The sequence below is a fragment of the Eleutherodactylus coqui genome, chromosome 10 (genome assembly GCF_035609145.1).
Source record: "Eleutherodactylus coqui strain aEleCoq1 chromosome 10, aEleCoq1.hap1, whole genome shotgun sequence".
NCBI classification, from domain to species: Eukaryota; Metazoa; Chordata; class Amphibia; order Anura; family Eleutherodactylidae; genus Eleutherodactylus; species Eleutherodactylus coqui.
Window position 1 is genome coordinate 19,127,617 of NC_089846.1, and position 20,926 is coordinate 19,148,542.

At 45.7% G+C, this 20,926-nt stretch overlaps 1 protein-coding gene across 1 annotated transcript in view; it reads right to left on the reverse strand.

Moving 5' to 3' along the window:
• Nucleotides 1–594: 594 nt before the first annotated feature.
• The window catches only part of PLXNA3 (plexin A3), a 122,641-nt gene continuing 102,309 nt past the window's right edge, over nt 595–20,926 (reverse strand). The window contains exons 18-32 of the mRNA XM_066580458.1: nt 19,084–19,326; nt 17,253–17,396; nt 16,806–17,040; nt 11,796–11,938; nt 10,761–11,017; nt 9,743–9,809; nt 9,088–9,234; nt 8,831–8,990; nt 7,832–7,935; nt 7,641–7,737; nt 7,364–7,554; nt 7,103–7,272; nt 6,702–6,914; nt 6,416–6,566; nt 595–3,155 (exon numbers count right to left, since the gene is read on the reverse strand). Of these exons, the coding sequence (XP_066436555.1) occupies nt 3,060–3,155; nt 6,416–6,566; nt 6,702–6,914; nt 7,103–7,272; nt 7,364–7,554; nt 7,641–7,737; nt 7,832–7,935; nt 8,831–8,990; nt 9,088–9,234; nt 9,743–9,809; nt 10,761–11,017; nt 11,796–11,938; nt 16,806–17,040; nt 17,253–17,396; nt 19,084–19,326 (2,418 nt within the window). The 3' untranslated portion in view covers nt 595–3,059. The remainder of the gene's footprint in view (nt 3,156–6,415; nt 6,567–6,701; nt 6,915–7,102; nt 7,273–7,363; nt 7,555–7,640; nt 7,738–7,831; nt 7,936–8,830; nt 8,991–9,087; nt 9,235–9,742; nt 9,810–10,760; nt 11,018–11,795; nt 11,939–16,805; nt 17,041–17,252; nt 17,397–19,083; nt 19,327–20,926) is intronic.

Below are 20,926 nucleotides of genomic sequence, written 5' to 3' on the forward strand. Positions count from 1 at the left end.
ACGCTCGGCGGTGGGCGGGAAAGCGTTTTTTCACGCTATCTCCCGCTGGTTACAGCGGGAGATAGCGTGAATGGACGGCTTCCATTGACTGCAATGGAAGCCGTCAGTGCGTACAGCCCGTCCTCACCCGCAGAAAATAGAGCATGCTGCGGGTGAGGACGGGAGAAATCGCGGTGCGTAATTCCGCGGTGGAATTACGCATCGTGAGCATTGTGCTATTAGGTTCAATAGAACCTAATAGCTGCGGGCAACGCAGCGGATTTTCGCCGCGAATTACGCGGCGGAAATCCGTTCGTGGGAAGGAGGCCTAATACTGCCCCTATGTACACGAATCTAACTACTATAATACTGTTCCCTATGTACAAGAATATAACTACTATAATACTGCCCCCTATGTACAAGAATATGACTACTATAATACTGCCCCCTATGTACAAGAATATAACTACTATAATACTGCCCCCTATGTACAAGAATATAACTACTATAATACTGCTCCCTATGTACAAGAATATACATACTATAATGCATCCCCCTACGAATCTTGCAGGACAACCCTCGCCCCCCTCACACCGTACAGAACAGATCAGGAGACTCAGTTTGAAATCATTTATTAAAAAACAAAAAATAAACAAAAAAAAATCCATCATTAAATAAAACCGCCATGCTCACAGTATCGGATCCGCTGCCACCGTAGACATAAAGTGCTGATAAATACTGTGGACCCTGCACGTGTCATGGTGTCACCTCTGTATCAGATCCCATGGGGTGGAGTATGTTACTAAGGCACCTAAATCCCTTCATTCGTGGTGGAGATTTTAACCCCTTGGATGCTGGACAAGAACACATCTCAACAGGTCACCATTCCTTCCAGCAGAAATGGTACAGATAAGTGAAGGGGCTGAATATGTAAGGATGAGGAGGGAGTACGGGGAAAGGGAGCCGGGGGGGATACAGGACAGTGGCACAGATTTACAAAATATATATATATGCTTCTTCATATTTACACGCTGTCACACTGTGGGAACCCTGCACGTGTGAGGTATCATCAGGTAGGTGCACGCATACATACAACACACACACAGACAGACACCACTATGGAATGTTTCCAGTTTGGCAACAAAGAACATTGGCAGTCACATACCCATCACCTGTGGGGGGCAGAGGGCATCAGGTACCCAGCCTATGAATGGGTGCAGCCAGGTAACAAAGAAAGGTGCAGGTGGTCACATAGCCATGCCAAGGATGTAGTAGCCTGGTAACATAAGCAGCAGGGAGTCATGCAGCCAGTAAGAAGATGGCATGGCGTGGGGTATATGCCAGGAAAAGCAGATAAATAACCAGGCAATGCGCCTACACACGTGGGCTATCTGATGAGCAGCAGTGAGCAGTAGCAGGGCAGTATTAACCGCAAGCAGTCGGAGTGCACAGATTGGGGGGCGGTATGCAGCATTATGGGTACCTAAGAAGCAACGGGATGCCAGCAGGTGTTTGTTATTGCTTTCTAGTATATGCTTTGGTTTGGGTCCCCAATGAAAAAAAAAAAAAAGAATGTGAGGAGCTTCTTCTCCTGCTGGGGTGGCACAAGCAATCAGCTGGCAGTGGCGTACCTGACTGACCCCCACCGCTGGGCACATACAAACACAATCATGGCAGTGAAAACACTCTACCGCGTAACACCTCACACCACAAGGGGGCAGAATGCCGGGGGGGGGGGTAAAAGGATTATTAACAGGGTCACTTCAATAGGGGTAAGATGCAACCGAGAAGTGAATGAAGAAAGGAACCTCTAATTGCACGCACATTCCACGCACGCCTCGCACCTCTCCGCCTCTAGAAAAACGCGTCTCACACTCTGCAGCGGAGGAGAAGACAGGAATAAATTAAATAAATAAAAATTAAATATAAAAACCAAGGTCTAGATACCAGAGCCTGGAATGAACGCGTAACCCACAGACTATCAGCACACCCCGATACACAAGAGGGGGGCAGTGATGACGCTCCGTGCTCCTGGAAACTGACGGGTTGAATCAGGACGCATAGCAAAAAAAAGAACAAAAAGTATATTGCATGGTGCCAAACCATCTCTGTAACCCTGCGCAACGCGTTTCCTGAAGTCAGTCTTTCTACGGGACATGATTTACAAAGGAGAGTAGGACAAAAGGAGGAGGAGGGTGAGATGTGGGGAAAAACCGCACGCCCGCTCACATCCACCTTCTTCTTGCAAACAAAACGGCACTGATATCGCATGGCACAAAATCTCATTAACATAAAGGGGACCCTCCTACCTATGAAACCTAATCTTGGGATCCCCTCGTTTCACGTCACAGATATGTAGTAGCTCCACCTGCTCTCCACAAAAGTCTGGGGGGGTTGGTGGGATGCACTGAAAACACATATGAGGAGCAGCAATAAACTGGGGGGGTACAATAGTGCACTGAGAGTATTAGTGGATCGTCACAAACACGGGGGGAGGAGGAAGGGGCAGGTGTCCCTCTGAGTCATATGGCTTCACTTTACCAAATCAAGAAATGTCCTCGCTGTGTTATACGCTCCTGATCGGCGAGGGAGTCCAGGCAGGGACAAGGGGGTGGTGGTAGGTGAGGACGCAGTCCCTTCGAGGAGTTTGCAGAAATGAAACGTTGTGCACACCAGCACCACCCAGTGGTCAGCAATTATTATTACAGTGGTGTGTAGTCACTGCTCTGCTCTCCCAAGCACAAGGCACTGAAAGACGGGCACCTTGTCACACGGACATAGAAGAAAGATGAGGAACGGGCATGCCATGGGACGCGCTGTGCCATGGCTGGTGAAGATCTGCTGTTAACCTGGGTAAAGGATTCAGGCGCTGGTCACACAGGTCCCATCGGTGGCTCTTTGTGGAGTCTCTGCGGCAGTGCCATAGCTTTGCACGTTTGCCCGTCACCCCTCCAAGTCACCTTGTGGTAATGATGGCCTCCAATCGGGCCCCTACCTATCAGTTTCTGATTCATCTTGGGGTCCTGGGGAGTTGAGGTTGAGGGAATAGAAGGGACAGAGAGGGGGAAGTTTCACATGATTCAGCTATTACTAGAAACCATGTTAATAACTTGTTCCAGCTTCTGCCGCAGCTTGTGTTTCCGGCAATAAGAATCGCGTTCCAGGGCGGTGAGGATCTAAAAAAAAAACAAAAACAAATCAGAGAAACATTACTTAAAACATTTACCCTCGAAATGCCAACGCAATATGGGCACACACATCACTCGATTAGGTCTGGGTCAGAAAGGATCAAGTTTCTCCTTAGGGAGAGCACTTAGCAGGTGTGAGGAGACTTACAAGGCCTCATATGCTCCTCTGGGAAATTTATGCAAATAGAAATATGGAACAATGCCTCCACAGCGCCATCTATTGGAAGGCAGCATTCCTGCAAGTTAATGGCAGACCTTTTAACAGGTCTTGTAACAATGACTGGGAATGTAAGCCAAAGCCTTCTTCAGAAGGGGCAGACTGTTGTGATGTTTTTGCCCCTCATCAGTGTGCAGTAGGTTGCTGGAATGAGAGGCTTGTAATGTGGGTCAGAAAGGGTAAAGTTTCTCCTTAGAGAGCACCCAGAGGAGCATGCATGGCCTTATAAGTCTCCTTCACCTACTAGGTGCTCTCCTTAAAAGGAATCTGTCACCTACCTTAGCCCTATAAGCTAAGCTTATGCGCTGAAAGTAGGTGAACCGGGGATGTGTTATATACTTACCTCCCCTGTCGTTCCCCCAGTGTGAGCTCTGGAAGAAGACGCTTAGTGTATTGAGCGGCGCACTAGTCAGTCTGTTCTGGTTTTATAATGAGGCCACTATGTAGCAGCAGCGACTTTCAGCGCCGACACCAGGGGAACGTTGGGGATGGTAAGTGTAACATCACATCTCTGAATTCAGTGGATCACCTACTTTCAGGCCATAAAGTTAGCTTATAGGACTAAAAGAAGGTAAGTGTCACTTTAAGGAGAAACCGTAACCCTCCCAACCCACGTCACAGGCCTCTCATCCAGCCAGCCACCTACTGCCAACTGCTGAAACAGTTAGTCTGTATATGGTGGTCTTCTGGAGAAGACTCTGGCTTTGGGTTATATTCCCAGTCATGGTTACAAGGCCATTGAAAGGTCTGACATGGACTTGTACGAATAGTTTCCAATAGGTGGCGCTGCAGAGGCATTGTTCAGAGAGTACTGGCAGAGTATAGCTGTATTCCTGTAACTCCCTTTAAAGGTACTTTTACATGAAGCAACTACCTTTCCGATAAGATAGTCGCTCAGAACAGTCGCTGAAACGCACAAATGACGGTCGTTCAGTTGCTTTTACACCGAGCGCTTATTGTTCATTCCTTGTTTGCAGACATATCGCCCACAGAGGGATCTCATTCACAAGTTTGTTCAGCACGAGCGACTGACTTTAGGGCCCTTCTACAAATGCAGATAATCTTTTGACATTCCTTCATTCCTTTAATCGTTGGTCTTCAGGGCAGTGTACTAGTGAATGGGAACGACTGAACGATCGCTGTTTACACGTAACGACAAGCAAACAATTAATTTTAGGTCTGCATGAAATGAACGATCAACAGATTTTCGTTCGTTGGTCAATCATTGGCCGTGTTCACACCGAGAAAAACCCTTTAAATTCAATCGATCAAACTTTTTTTTTTTTTGGAACGGTACTCAAAGAGGACATATCAGAGCTTGAGCAGGTACAAAGGCAACTAAAGCATTAATTGGAATGGGCGGACTACAATACCCAGAAAGGTCATCGAAATTGGGGTTTAGTTTAGAAAAAAAAGATGTCTGAGGGCGACCGAATAACTATGTATGAATATATCAGGGGGCAATACAGGGATCGCTCCCATCATCTATAGACTGACTGTACAAGGGGGCGCCCTCTACACCGACATAGAAGGGGGTTCTTTACTGTAAGAGCAGTAAGACTATGGAACTCTCTGCTGAGGACGTAGTGATGGGGAACTTGATAAAAGAGTACAAGAGCGGCCTGGATATCTTTCTTGAGTGATACAATATTACTTCAGAAGGGTCGGTGATCCGGGGATTATTCCGAAAGCCACATTGGAGTCAGGAAGGAATGTTATCCCCTTAAATGAGGAGAATTGGCTTCTACCGCATTGGGGCTTTTTCTTTGCCTTCCTCTCGATTAACATTGAGCACTTTTAATCAACCAGCGACTGAGTGCTTTATCAGCTGTCACCCTGTTGGGGGCAGTGTTTACACAAAACAACTCTTGCTTGCATTTGCTCAAATGGACGATTGTCATCTCATTTAAAAGGTACCTTTATAGACTATTAAAACTGCTTAAGGCCCATTTACACGTAACGATTATCACTCAAAATTCGTTCAAATAAACGAACTTGAGCGATAATCGTTCAGTGTAAATGCAAAAAAAACCAAAAACGCTCACTGTTCGTTCACAATTGTTTATTGCTGACTTTCCATCAACGAAAAAACTATTGCTGGCTTCTCACTGCGTGTAAAGCCCGCGATGTCTTTCAGTCTCAACACTCTACACATGCGATGACAAACTTAGCGGTAGCGGTGTAAAAGGACCATTAGAGGGGTTTACCTAAAACATTGTTGGTGTATTGCTAGAATATGGCATCAATGTTTAATTAGTGGAGAGTCTAAATCCTGTACCCTCACACCAACCACAGCACTGTGACAGAACAGCACCTCGCTGGATCTAGTCAGATTGATTCTAAGACTTGTTATAGCAACAATATGACCTCCAAATAAGGCCGGCGGGGGGCAGAGTTAGAGAGTTATAGGACGAGTAACAGGAAGCATGATGGGGTTGTTCAAGAAACCATGCACAAATTCAAGACAGATGAAAAGCTAAAAGCGGTTTTCTGTAAGTATATATATATATACACACATATATACATACATATATATATATATATATATATGTATGTATGTATGTATATATATATTCTATGGCCATTCTCTGGTTCCCGCTGCTCCAGTCCTGCAGTCATATGCTGTTCATTGTACACGTGACCACTCATCCAATCACAAGCTTCGACACTGATGCTACCATGATCATGTGACCACTGCAGCTTCTTCTAGTACCAGAGCAGCAGGTACCAGGCACCTGGGCTGGACCAGGGTGCCCATAATGAGGAGGAGAGGGGGACACGAGACCCCCATTCTCAGGATCAGTGGGGCTCTCAGCAGTGAGACGCCCATGATCAGACTTTTAGGTGATAAAAGTCAACTGTGGCACAACCCATTTGTCACCAGTGTACAAACAAGGTCACTTGGGTTTTACAATGCATAGTAAATGGAGACACAGATCAAAATTAGAACTTGTCCTTCCGCCCTCTACAAGGAGACGCAATAATTTACCCCCTTTTCGTCTCCCTCAATGACCCCCCCACAACTTCTCACCTCTTCCCGGTATTTGTTCACATAGAAGAAGAGCTCGCTGAGGGCGCTAAGTGAGTTAAATTCATTTGCATGCAGACGGGATTGCTCCACCAGGTAGGCGTCCATATCTTGGTCACTGATTGCAGGCATCTTGTTGATATCTCTGTAGTATCTGTATAGGAAGATGAAAATGAATGAGACTGAGCTGCAATACCGGACACAGCCTGCAGGGCGCTGCCCCTGGAAAAGCAGATGCTTGATACCCATCAAATACTGCTGCAGTGCACTGAACTATCCCCCCACTTACCGCTCCACCCAGGTCTTGTAATTTGGGATGTCCTTGGCATAGAGCAGCTTGTTACTTGGCGAGTCTTTTCCAAGCCGGTGTTCAGAGGTGGAACAGGAGTCCATAAATGTTTGGGCCACCACCGACAGGCAGGCGTCTGTAATGCTGTTCTTGTGGATGTCAAAGACAAACTGCGGGTTCTTTATTACGTTTACCCAGAATCGCAGCGGCAAGCTGGAAGTGTGAAAGGCAGAAGGTTAGAAACAGAGGCCCAAATCTGCTGCAAGGCAATAATCCCCTGCAGTTTATGGTGCAGCTGGTCACTACCTCTGTTACCATGCATTTTTTATTGTCCACCTGCACATAACATGCGGTGGCCAAGCCCCGTGTAAACATGTGACTGTGCGCCGTGCACTATTTACCAGTTGCTTTTCCACGTGTGCCGGACATCTGGGTCCGTAATCTGTCTTCGATCTGCTTGCTCGTCTAAAAAGTCAAACATGTACTTGATGGCAAGAGGGAGGGCGCTGCCCCTGTGTGCTGTGCTGAACACCGTCTCAAACAGGTCATCCACAAACTTCTGCAAGGTTCCCTATAGGGGGCAGCAGAGGACCGTTAAGATTAGACAGTCTCCTTTACCAGGCATGCAGTCGTGTGCATTGATCACAAAATGCTTCTCTTACCTTAGTGGCCAATAAGCGGGTAAGGTAGATCTCGGATACCATTTTGCTGCCACGATCACCCTCCTTGTGGTCCGTGTGGTCGTGATTTTTGACAAGATGCCATAGTTTGGTGCCGGTTTCCTGGTCAGGCGTGATCATTGGGGCACGTGAGCGTAGGCTATCGGGGCTGCTTGAGGTGCGGAGCAGGCTCTCTGGAAACAAAAAAAGGCAAAATGAATTATATATAAAATACAGGGTAAACAGCATATTACACACACCCTGCTATGGTGATACCTACCGTACCGACTGAGGGAACGCGTGAAGGTGAATGAGTTAGTGATATTGTATGCAGACACCTGCTTGGGAATTAGAGCCACGGTAGAACCGTCTGTGACCTGCGACAAGAGAGGAGGACAAGGCATGTCTGTGAATGGAAAGCCAAGGGCAAGACCTGGTAAGGGAGAGGGTGTAAGGACGAGCTTCCCTCACCTGGTAATGTGCTAGTGTGTTCAGCCTCTTCCAATCACACTCGATTTTGGTGGTGACATCCTCATCCTGAAGGACAATGCGGGTGATGCGCCCCTGACGCCACTCTGTAAAGATCCCAGAAGGGTAAATTGAAGCAACAAGAGACGCCACCATTACCAGACACACAGTGTACACCAATTCCTCCTGTCTCAGTCTTGCGCAGATCTAAAATCTACCACTTGACCTTTTGTTCAGTAGGGAACAGACCAGACATTGGCGATGCTTAAGCCCTTCCTACCCCAGGATAGATATAGATGCATGCATATATATATATATATATATATATATATATATATATATATATATATATATATATATATATATATATTATATATATATATGTGTGTGTGTATATATCCTGGGTGGGAAGGAGCTTCCACGAGATAACGTATATTTACGTTATATGGATGGCTTACGTTTTTTTTTTTTTTAAATTGTGGAAAACTGAAAAAAATAACTAAAAAAAAAAATTAAAAAAATGGTATTGAAATCCTAGCAAAAAAAAATTATGTCATTTACACTACTTAGTGAACACCGTAAAAAAAAACTGGCACAATTCATGTTTTTTCAACCTGCCACCCACCACCCCCCTAAAAAATTTAAGTTATACAATACGTTCTATGTATCCCAAAATGGTACCAATGAAAACTATACCCTCACACGGGGCATATGTTAAAGGAAACAAAAAATGTTATGCCTTTTGAATAGTGGAGATGAAAATCTCCCAAAATCTCCGCGTCCTTTGGTCTAAATAGCCTGCGTCCTTAAGGGGTTTCCCACTTCTATGTGAATAAAGTTCACTCATTGTATAAAAAAAGTCACTGACAGCAAGCAGAAGTCCTAAACATGGTGAGGAATTGAAACACCAAATATATTAGAATGTTGTTTAAGCCAAAAGCACAAAACTGGAAACCCTTTCTATATATCTACATGCCAGGACTAAGCTGACAACGTCCTCACCTAGGTCCATGTCTTCTGCCTTTGGCCTCTGGGTGTAAGGGATTCCCTTGTAAACAGCATCCAGCAGCTTGTCCTTCACCTGGGTGACGGTGTCACAGTTAAGGACCTTCACGGGGATCTCTGTACCCGTCTCGCTGTCTGGACAAATGCAACTGAGAGTCTGCAAAAAACAAGTAAATCAGGGCAGGAACAGGCGATGCCAGTGACAAATCACGAGATGCCATAAGGGTGAGAGCCCTGCTGTTCTGTAGACTAACCAGGACTTTGTAGTCAATCTGCTGCCGGATGAGTTTGTCTTCACTTAGTGAGTATCGAGCCTCTCCGGTGATGGCGTCTATAGGTCCCTTCTCCATCTGTTGCTTGATGGCACAGAAAAGCATGAAGAGTGGTTCTCCGGCACATTCCTAGGAAGAATGCCATCATACACCATTAGTAACGCTTCTTACACACGGACAGGTTGTGCCTGATACTGCTGGTACAAGGGACAGCGAGCGCTGAACTACTGGTAAGACACTGCTCAGATCTCATGTTTTGGCTACTTAGAGAGTATGTTAGGAGTATTCGCCAACGTATACCTCCAACATACATTACTCTATAGGTTTACAGTGACACAGGTTGATCATTCAACCACATACCATGTGGTATATGTTTTTTGTTTAATTGTATCCTTGCTCATAGGGAGTGTAGTAGATAGGGAAAAAAAGGCCAATGCATACAAGCCGAACGTATGCCAAAAGTACAGTCACCTGGGATACGCTGCATGTATGGGGGCCTATGGACATACATAACATGTATGCCGAGATCTTTCTTCAGCCACATGTCAAACGTGTACAAAAGAGCAAGATGTGAACTGAGTCTAACAGCTCTGGAATATTAAGGCTTGTCATCGTCACGATAACCTCAGTGGCTCACCTTCAGGAATTTATACAGCAGGAAAGTAAACCAATTTGTCAACATCTTCTCCGCTACCGACTCCGTCCTACAAGGATAAGAGAAGAGATTAACCCTTGAGAATGCAGTAAATGTGTATCACAATAACCTTTATGTGTACCATCAGCTTCCACAGTTTACTACTGACATTAAAGGGGTATTCCGGTCTAGTTCTACTGATTACCTATACCCTGGAAAGGTCTTCAGTAGTTGATGGACAGATGTCTGCTGCTTGGGACCCCCATCCATCAGCTGATTGTCTGGCCTGCTGCACCCTGCTGTCATTATTAATGATTAGAGGAAGCAGGGGGAGCGCCGGCTTCACTCCCATATATGTGTGTACATGATTTAAATGGGAATGAAGCCAACGCTACCCCTGCTTCCGCTTGCCATTGATGACAACGTCCGTCCCGCTGCAGAGTGCTGATGGAAGGGGATCCCGAGTAGCAGACTCTCGTCCATCAACTATTGATGACCTTTTCAATGGATAGGTTAAATGGATAAACTGGAATACCCCTTTAAATGGGTTCTACAGGATTTTACTATTAATGAGCTATCCTTAGGATAGATCATCAAAAATTGATAGGCGAGGGTCTACCGCTCGGGATGCCTGATGATCAGCTGATTCAACAGGAACTGTCCTCGCAGCACCAAACCGGGTTATTGTAATGTTTTGACAGTGCTATGTGCTTCCAGAGCTGTCCACACTGACAGCAGGCTTGGGGGATCAGCTGATTGACGGGGATCCCAAGCGATGATCATCAACTAGTGAATGACCTATCCTGGGGATAGGTCATCAATAGTAAAAGTCCCGGAGAACACCTTTAAAGGGGCTGTCTACTAACACTTAACTGTGTTTGCCATAGACTGAGATAGTAAATAGCATGATGGGGCTGCTACAATAATGCTTTAACCCCTCTCTGGCATTAGACCAGTGCTAATCCAGCTTTGAAGTTGGCATTTCAGACATCAATTGCAGAAGACGTACTCCAAGACTCACCTGCGCAGTAACAGTTTGGGGTGGTTCTTACTCTCCAGGTTCTTCTCTATCAAGTCACTCAGCAGCTGCTTGAGGAGGACAGTAGCGTACTCCATGCGGCCTTGGAGAGATACCATGACCAGTGAGGCCACATTACCCCGATCACGCATGGAGAAGCTGCGCTGGTTTTCAAGGGTGTGAATGAAAGTCAGCAGGAAGGTCTTATTATTCAGGAGTTGGCCAAAGAGTCTCAGAGCTTTCTCCACATTGGGAGGGATCTGCACAACATAAAAATGATATATTAAAGCAAACAACATAAGCAATAATATGTTATATTAATATAAAATATACATACGCCTTCCTGTAGGACTCTAAAACTGCCCATACACGACATACTGTACCTGTTGATCTGTCTCATGCTCCAACCATACACATATGTACATTTGTCCGAACATGTGTGGTTCTCAAAAGGGGAGAAAGCTGCTGCCAGACATCTAGCGGCAGATGTTAGGGGAGATGAGCATCAGGTTGGGAGATTTCAACATGCCCAATCCAAGCTGCTGTCAGACACATCTGGCGGCTTATCTCCCAGAAAAGGACTGGGAATGCTAAAATCCAATAGCCTGAAACTCATCTCCCATAACATCTGCTGTTAGGGTTGAGTCGGGAGGCCCCCCAAACACAAGACAGCTATCTGATTCCACCAAATAGGCGGGTTCGACCAATACACATCTAACATGTAAAGCAAGCTTTAAGGGCTTTTACGGGACTTAACTCTTAATGACCTATCCTAAGGACTGGCAGGGATCTACTGCTTGAGATCCCCACTGATCAGCTGATGGAAGAGGCTGTGGAGATCAGGCAAGTGCCACCCAAGTGCTACTGTCACTTCAATCAGCCGATTGGTGGAGATCCCGAGTGGTGGACCCCCCACTGATCAACTGTTGATGACCTATCCTGAAGATAAGTCATCAATAGTTTAGTGCAGGAAAACCCCTTTAAGAGACAGTGGCTGAATTACATCTCTGCTCACTAGTACTAATGGGAATAACTCACATCCTGCTCCTTGAGCACTGGGTGGTCTTCTATGCCAGGAAACAGGACCCGCATGGCATAGGTTTTATAATCCAGAAATGGGATCTTCACTCCGTCCATATTATTGGTCAGCTCATTGATGTCTGTCTGGAGCTCAGCAAATGCTGGAATAAATGAATAAATGGCGATTACCAACACAGGCAGAAGATTGAGATGATACTAGTACATGACACACATTAAATTGTTATATTGTGCAACCTCAAGCCAAATGTCCCCGATGGCTGCATCCTGCTCCCATAGACTACTGTAGGTGGTTTATAGATTGATCCCTTCACTAGTTTTATCTGAATGGGGTGCAAAATCCTAACCTATAGGAGTTAAAGCTACCCCCCTGTCCTGGACAAAGATGGCCGCATCCCTTCTCTGACTACCTGATGCACACTGTACTTTGGTATGCATCATTCCTCTATAGATGCGTTTAGAAAGAACGTTCAAACGACGAATGATAATTCGCTTATCATTCATTTCATGCAGGAATGAAAATCATCGTTGGCCAATTTGTGCAGTTTAAATACGGATTGCTCAGTTGTTCTCATTCACTAACCACTAAACGATTAAGTGAGCAAAGGATTTATCTGCCTGTATTAACAGGCTGCACGAGTGAACTCTGACGTCGCTCGCTCAATAAATCCTTACCTGTAAAAGCACTGCAAGACACTACACCTGCTCGCATATTTTGTATTTCAGACGCACTTCAGTAGCGGTGAGTAATTCCAGCGACCTGATTGGTTGTTGGGTACACCCCCCCCTTTGGAAATGTGCACGAGTGGGCAGCCCTTTAAATAAGCAGCAGCAGGGCCGTAGGAGGGTCGGCAACTAACCCTAACCCCAACCCTAAACCCTAACCGCTAACCCTAACCCCAAACACTAACACCCCGCGAGTCTCGTGAAGTAGCACTCGTGCACATCTCCAAAGGGGGGGAGTGTACCCAACAACCAATGAGGTCGCTGGAATCGTTCACCGCTACTGAAGTGCGGCTGAAATACAATATATGCCACCTGCTCTGATTGGTCAGTATTGTAGTCAGATTAGCATGTAGTATCTAAAGGGCTTATTCACATGACTGTGATTTCACAGCGTATTATGTACGCAATGCACGCCCGCGTGATACGTGGTGAATGGAGTCAATGAAATAACATTGATTTTCATTACTCCACTCACATTAGCGTGTATTCGTTGCATGGAGATATGTAGGTGAAAAAGATGGCAGCATACTCTATTTCACTTCGTATCACGCACGAATAGCCCTATCGTTTCTCTCTGGGTAGTGTATGCAAGGCTGTCCATATGTAATACAATATGTATGGACAAAATATTTATGGGCGACGATGCATGCGCAACGTCGCTATGGGGCAGAGCGGAGAACTTAAACAAGTCACACTTGTGTGATACACGCAGTCAGTGCTATACGCAGAGATAGCTGGTTCATCGCCTGCTCCACGGGTTGGTAAAACGCTGTGTGATCCATGCAGCATTTTACGCATGCAGCCGTGTGAATGAGGTCTAAGAGTGATGCATACTAAATGTACAACATGCATCAGGTACTCCGAGAATCGCTGCGACCACCTTTGTCCAGAACCGGAGGGTCACTTTAATATTTCCAGCACTACTACTTTTGATAATCCAGATTCTTGGCTAATCTAAAAGAACAAAGGAATACCCCAAACCCGCATCATATTCCCATCTATGTCACATGTATCATTTCTTTTCTGCCACCCGTGCACGGCTGCTCCATGAGTCGTGGACAGAGGTTACTGCTGTATTGTAGAGTCTATAATACAATAACCTCTGTCCATAACTCAAGAGGCAGTCGTACAATGTACAGGTGGAAGAAATGAGATTTGGCCTGCAGGCCATGTGTTTGCCACCCCTGATTTATGTCCTCCTGACAACACTTCCTGTTCTGGTCTGGATTGGTATTTTTAATGGGTCACTATATAAAATCACCATACACATTGATGTGTGCACGTATCTGGCAGCATTTACTGACAGTCAATTAGGATGTAGACATTGATGTGGATGGAGATTAGGGTCATAGTGTTGCCGTAATGGTATGGGAACGGTTATATCAAGCATTTTCTCCACATTTTTCATAACACTTTCGGCAATTCCTCTTTAGAATAATTTTGAAGTTATTTGCAATAGCTGAAAACCATACAGGTGCGGCAAGAAAGCCGAGCCAAGCCGTATCTGTGAGGAATGCCATCTGCAAGAGAAGACCTTTATATATGGCAAAGCTTAATGTAAGCATGATGCTAGTGTTGCAAGTGCTGATAGCAGAGGGTTATGTTATGCCCCTTTTACACAGGCCAAGAGTCTTAGGATTCTCGTTTGTCCGAGCGAACAAGCTGGTGGCATCATCACGTCCGCACTCGGGCAGCGTGTTTAGACTGTAAAGAGACTGTTTTTGTGCACGAATCGTTCAATGTTTTTCGCATTTGTATGTGAAACATGGAGTGATCGGTGTTTAGACTGCACAATAAGAGCCCAAGACGGCGATGATTTTAATGCCAACCGAAATGGGAAGAATGAGAAGCGCACGGTTCTCGTTAGTCTTTGGCTGTGTTTAAACTGAAAGATATTGTTCAGTTTCGCTCGTTTTCACGATTTTCTGAATGAATCTATAGTATAAACGCAGCATAATATGTCCTAAAGCGCTTCGTTTTTTTCCTCCTTCCACCTGTAGGGCACAGTCTCTCAGCGCCACTCCCGGCGCCTGGCATGCCCTTGGGATGCCGGAACAGACAGCTGTTAATGTCTGAGGGGAATGTTCTGTTATTGTATCCAATCTGACTTCTAGCCGCTAATGAAGTCCCAAGAGGGGAGAATGTCAGTGATGAAAATGTTCATGCCAGAGGGAAGGAACTGAATCCAAAATCTGGAGCGTTCACAACTCATAAGAGAGAGAAATATGACCTAATGCAAGAAGCACACAGAGAAAGTGTTTGATGCCAACCGCAGGAAATTAAGAATATGGAATCTTAGCTTCTAGGAAAGTGACAATATACAGCCCGGAAGACACCTTTATTAAAGGGGTCGTCCAAAGATTGAAACCTATCCCCTTTCCTGCTCCATTCACCTCTATGGAACTGCCTGGCCAGCACTGCACTCCCGTGGGGGACATGGGATCCATCTTTAGTGAACGGTGGGGGTCCCACTGGTCAGACAACCCCTTTAACATGCACAGAATCCAGCTCCCAATAGTCATTCTGAACTGAGTCCTACTGGTTACTATTGGTAATCGCACCTGATATCCTGCAACGATTTACCACTTTATCTCCATGAGTGGCTTTCGGTGTGTCTGATTAGTCCATCACTCACCCCTTCAGAGTGACTACACAGCACAATGATTGATGTGTATAATTAATCACGCTGCCATTAGTTTATCTTGAGCTTACTCCTAATTGTTTCCCCCCCCCCACCCCCCATCCATCCCCTATTGCCGTAGCACCATTTTAGCCTAGTGTAACGTTTTATTGATCCAGTGAAGAAGGCGCAGAGACACAAGGAACTCCCTTGTATGAGGTCATGCCTGTTCCATTAACCCTTAAGATGACCGCTAATGAGAGTAGCACCCAAGAAGCATATAGATACCAGTCCATGTGTTGTCCAACTTACACGGGCTCTGCACATTGATAATCATTTGCTTGTCCTATATCGCATCCATGATGCAGACCAGAGTAGTACATGCAATACCCTCATAGACATGTAATGGGTCTGTGTACTGTCTGTGGATGAACACGGACAACACGTGGCTTTAAATACACTAATGTGGATGGGTGGTGCCTGGGGACACTGGGTAACAAAACCAAAATAATACCATTATAGATCTTCCTAGGGTTACATAATCCAACTCCCCCAGACACCTGAAAGTGAAGTCTACTTAGTGAAGTGCTGACAAAGTGGCAGCAGATGCACAACTGGGTACATTTTCCATTCAAAAGCCTCCGAAAGCCGGGTGACGCCACCCATATAAGCTGCGATAATCACCATATCAGTTGTCATTAAAGTTTCTCCAGAAACAGATAGCTAAGCAAATCGCTAAACATGAAGGGAGAGGACAATAAAATATATATATTTACTGGCAAGTTTTGATGTGATGGGACTGATACCAAGGCCTCATGTCCACGGGCAAGCATGGATTCCCAGTGCAGAATCCTGCAGTGGTTTCCAGCCGTGCCCGCAGCCATGAGGCCAAAAGAGACATTTTCTCACCTGTCTGGACGCGGCGCGGGTCTCCTCCATCGCGGTCAGATCTTCTTTCTTCTGCACGGCGAATGCGTCCATGCGCCGCGCTTATTTATTTTTTTTTAAATCTCCTGCCTTCCTGCGCATCCATTGCACAGCCACAGTGTCATCCTCGGCTGTGCCGTGGATCGGACGGCTTCCATTGACTTCAATTACAGCCGTCCGTGTGGGAAACCGCAGAAAATGGAGCATGCTACGATCTTTATCACGCGTGTGATCCGCACGCTGGGATAAAATGACATCTGCAGGCATTTAATTACCTGCGGATGCCCGATGAATGTCTATGGGCATATTGAACTGCGGATTATCTGTGTGGATTGCACAATTCAATTTTGCCCGTGGACATGAGGCTCAAGGGTTAAAGTAGTATGTGTCAGGAAAACTAGTGCATACTGTATGGTAAAAGTACCCCATGGGCCCCGATTCACTTGTTGGGGGCCAAGAGTGTTTTTTAGCTTCTGTCAGGCCGGTATACATTGATCTACCATTTCTTTTGTTATGGAACAGCAGTTTACTGTCCAGCAAAGAAAAAAGTGTATACTTTGTGTTTTACAATGGAAGCCTATGGGTGACAGTCACTGTATGGCTATAGTGGCATGAGCCAGAGGTATAAACCGAAGTTATATGTTGGCATATGCTCTGAAGGACAGTGCAAAACATAGTGTGAAAATACCTTAAAGTATACTGCATACAAATTGACAAGGACAACGTTCACTACCCACCTTCCTTGCACTCCAGTGCCACTCGGGACTCCAGGTTATCCATCTGCATTTGGAGCCTCTTGAGTGTGCGGTCCGCATCCCTTGTTTTCCTCTTGTAAGCAATGAGGACGGCAATAATGGCCAAAAGTAGCAGCCCTCCTCCGGCACCGATCCCCACGATGGCCGGTAGAGTCAGTGAACTATCTGAGTAGATCCTAAGACTTCCAGGGGAGAACTCCATCCCACCCACCAGGATCTGTATGGTGAGAACAAAGTTTTAAGAACTTACTTGGAAAAATCTTCCATGTTGGCAACATTGAAAACAGAATATGAGCAGCTCAAAGAACAGGGGTAAGGTGTGTGTGGAATTGACAGGCATAAGGAAATAGAAAGGTGACCCTGATGGCCTCCGATTGTAAGGCCAAACTCAGGGGAAGGTACTAATTCACAAAGACAAGTTTTACTCACAGTGACCCGATGCTCTCCGGTCTGACTTGGGGAATCACACAGCAGCTGGGTATCAGAAACAGTAAGTGCACACGGCTCATCACCAATCAGTACAGTGTAGTTCAGCTTGGCTCCTCCAGGGGCAGCAGGCTGCAAATTCCTTCCCTGAACAGAAAGAGAACATTATCCCCAAAATATATCACACGGTATAAACGGGGTGGGATAAACTGATAACGGGTAAAGACAGGGAGCTGATCAAAAAAATATAACATAAATGCAGCATTTTCTATTTATGCCAATTACAGTGATCTCCAGCCACTTACCACCCAATGATCTACCAAAGTCACCATATTAAAAGGAGTTGGATGAAATTAGAAGGATCTGCCGTTTATCCCAGAAACTGTGCCACTTCTGTCCATGGTCTGGTATTGCAGTCTAGTTCTACTTAAATGGGTTTTTCGTCAACCAGATATTGATGATCTATCCATAGTATGGTCATCAGTATCAGATTGGTGGGGAAACCTGTGTCGATCAGATGTTTGAAGAGGGTGTGGCACCTAACTGATCATTGCAACATCTTAAGGCCCATTTACACGCAACGATTATCGCTCAAAATTTGTTAAAACAGTGGCATATGAGTAAGAATCGTTGCGTGTAAATGTTCCCATCATTGACTCTTTGGCTGAACGATGGATTTTAAGGTGAGCTTAAAATCCATCTCTCAGATGGAGAGTAGATAACACAGACCAGACGCTGTGTTCTCCATGGATGTGGCTGATTACATTGTATTCATGACAGCAGCCCATATGAGAACAAAGGAGCTGATTGCAGAGCTCAGACCACCTGCTGTGCTCTGCAAACAACTCCAGAAGGCTCATATGCTGATAAAGTGCTAATGGGCATTAGTGCCCATTAGTACCTTAAGCAAAATGATCCCTAAAACGGTCAATCTTTCAATTGTTTGTAAATGAGCCTTTAGGCATGTCACATCTTGTTTACCGGTCACATGGCCAAAGAGCAACTCAGTCCCAAGTGAATGGACTGTGCTGCTATATCAGACATAGTCACTATACAATATGCAGTGAAGTGGCCACAGCACTGACATAAGCGCCATAGTCACTTCAGACAACTGACTGGTAGGAGTTCTGATTGGAGGAGGGTGCGCCAAACAGATATGGATGATCTATCCTGAGGATGCCATCAATATCTTACTCCTGGAAAACCCCTTTAAAGGAATAAGACTGTGTTGCAATACCAGACACAGCCCATGGTCAAAAGAGGCACTGTTTCTAAAGAAAAAAAACACACTCCTTTTCTAATCTCATGCAACCTGTTTTCAAGTCATGGCCGAAATAGGAAAACCTGGTGCTCTGTTATGGTACCTGTCGGAAAGAGCAGAGCGCTTCCGCCTAGCACCATTTCTGTAGCTCTCATCGACGTTGATGGGAGCTACGGAATCAGCATAGTGTGCTGTGATACACAGTTTCTGTAGCTTCCATCATCAAAGAGTTACAGAAAAACTGCTGCACTAAGCGCTTGGCTCTTTCCGTAGGCTTCAGCTGGGTGGCCGGTAACCATAGAAGCAGCTTCCCATGTAGGCTATGAAAAGCCGAGATGGGTATACCCCTTTAAATCTATTCCATTCTATTGTTTTGACTTCAAAGGTAATCTTCGTTGTTATACCAAAATAATCCATAATCCTCCTCTGTATTCCAAATATTCCAATTATCTACTTAGAAGAGAATTCAAGACCCCCAAAAATTTCTAAATCAAAGAGGACGACTGTGCGGAGTAATGCAGTATTCTAGTCGCTATTATTGTACTTTTCAGTAACTTCGGATAAGATACTCACCTTGAGGATGACATGAGACCCTGGCTTGATCTCCAAAACTCCACCAGACCCAAAAGTCTCCACAATAGGGTTGGGATAATAGATGAAAGAGGTGAAGTTTAATGTTAGGAGACTTGCCACGCTGTCCAAGATGAAGCCAAACTCATCTGGTGGAATCCCGTCTTCGGAAACAATCTCGCCATTGGAGGGATAAATACCGGGGGCTTTACAGACCATCAGAGTGTCGTTAATTATCTGGCAGGTCTGGAAATGCAAATGACATTGTGTTATCATCCTGACCTGTGAGACTGCAACAGCTGGGACCGTTAAGAAGAGTCACGGAAAATAAATCAGTGATTTGCCAATGACAGGTAGTCATATTGAAAACATCAAGTCTATACATTTAAAGGGTTGTCTGCTCTTTAACTATCGGCAGATCACAGAGGGGTGGATTTACTTAGACCGACTATTTCTAATGGCCCTTTTACATGGGGCCAACGGCCATTTAGCCGCTACGGTAGTCGGCGCTCATGCGGAACATTTAAGCTGCCTGTCCACAGGCGTTGCGGTATCCTGCGGCAGATCTCCGCCATGGGAGCCGGAAGCAGGAGCTGGCAGACGGATCTCCGCTGTCAGCCTATCTGACAGATAGGCTGACCGCAGAGAATCGCGGTAATTCGCAGCATGCTAAGAATTGCCGCCCGCGAGCGGAGAATCGCTATGATTCTCTGCTTGTGGACAGGGGAAAAGCGCTTTCCATAGCAACGCTATAGAAAGCTTTCACTGTGTTCCCTGCAGCCGGATTATCGCCGCCGGGGAACCCAATGAAAATACACCCATGGACAGGCAGCTTTAGACTTAAAGACTTCTTGCTAGATTGCTGGGCTCTTGCAGGCTTCTTGCTCAGAGTCTATGAGAAGTGCTGAGCGGGATTGCGGCATGTCCTACTTCAGAGAGAGCCTCTGACGCGCTGGCTCTGCACTGCGCATGTGCACCAGCCGGCACAACCGCAGAGTGAAGACGCCGGACAGGTAAGCCGGAGGTCACTGCAGGGGCACAGGGTCGCATCCCGCTGTGAGAATCTTGCAGTTGGAATCCGACCCGGCCGTCTGCATTCGGCCTTAGGCTAGTGAGTGTGATGGGTCATGAGCAGCCCTGTCTCTAACCATAAGAGGCGAGCAGGCACAAAAATGCAGAAAGTCACACACTTAGGTACACAAGACGGTGTGCGGTAAAATGTACATTTTCCCACACCGCTCTATAGTGTCCTCCTATGAGGATCCCCAGCGATCACTTGTAATCTATGGGGAAACTGGCAGCCAGTGTTACAGAGCCACCAGGGAAGAGATGAAGCATTAGGGCACTTTTAGATGGAACGATTATTGTTCTATCGAGAATCGGGTGGACTAAAAGGACCCTTACACAGCAGATATTGGAATCAATCGTCTGCCCTGTAAATGATGGACTTGAAGGAATCTGTGGAGAGCGCTCTCTTTATACATGTTTTCTGGCTAATAGATGATGGGAAAACCGCAGATGGTCAGTGCAAAATGCAGAGTGAAAGTGGTCTTGAAAGAAGCAGAAGTTTTCCCATTCAAGCCGCCCTCTACTTGTGACGAATACCTCCAGGCGCCTCTATATGCGCTTCCAGTGACCTCAGTTACCCCTAGGCTCGCATTGTACAAAAAATGTATGCCATGTAGTGTGTGTATATATATATATATATATATATATATATATATATATATATAATTGCATGTCTCCAAATGACACAGCTTAAGGATGGCCATTCACATGAGATACAATGTGTATGGGGAAAAAAAGGGTCTCCCAAATCTGTTTGGGAGAGATGAGGCTTAGGCAA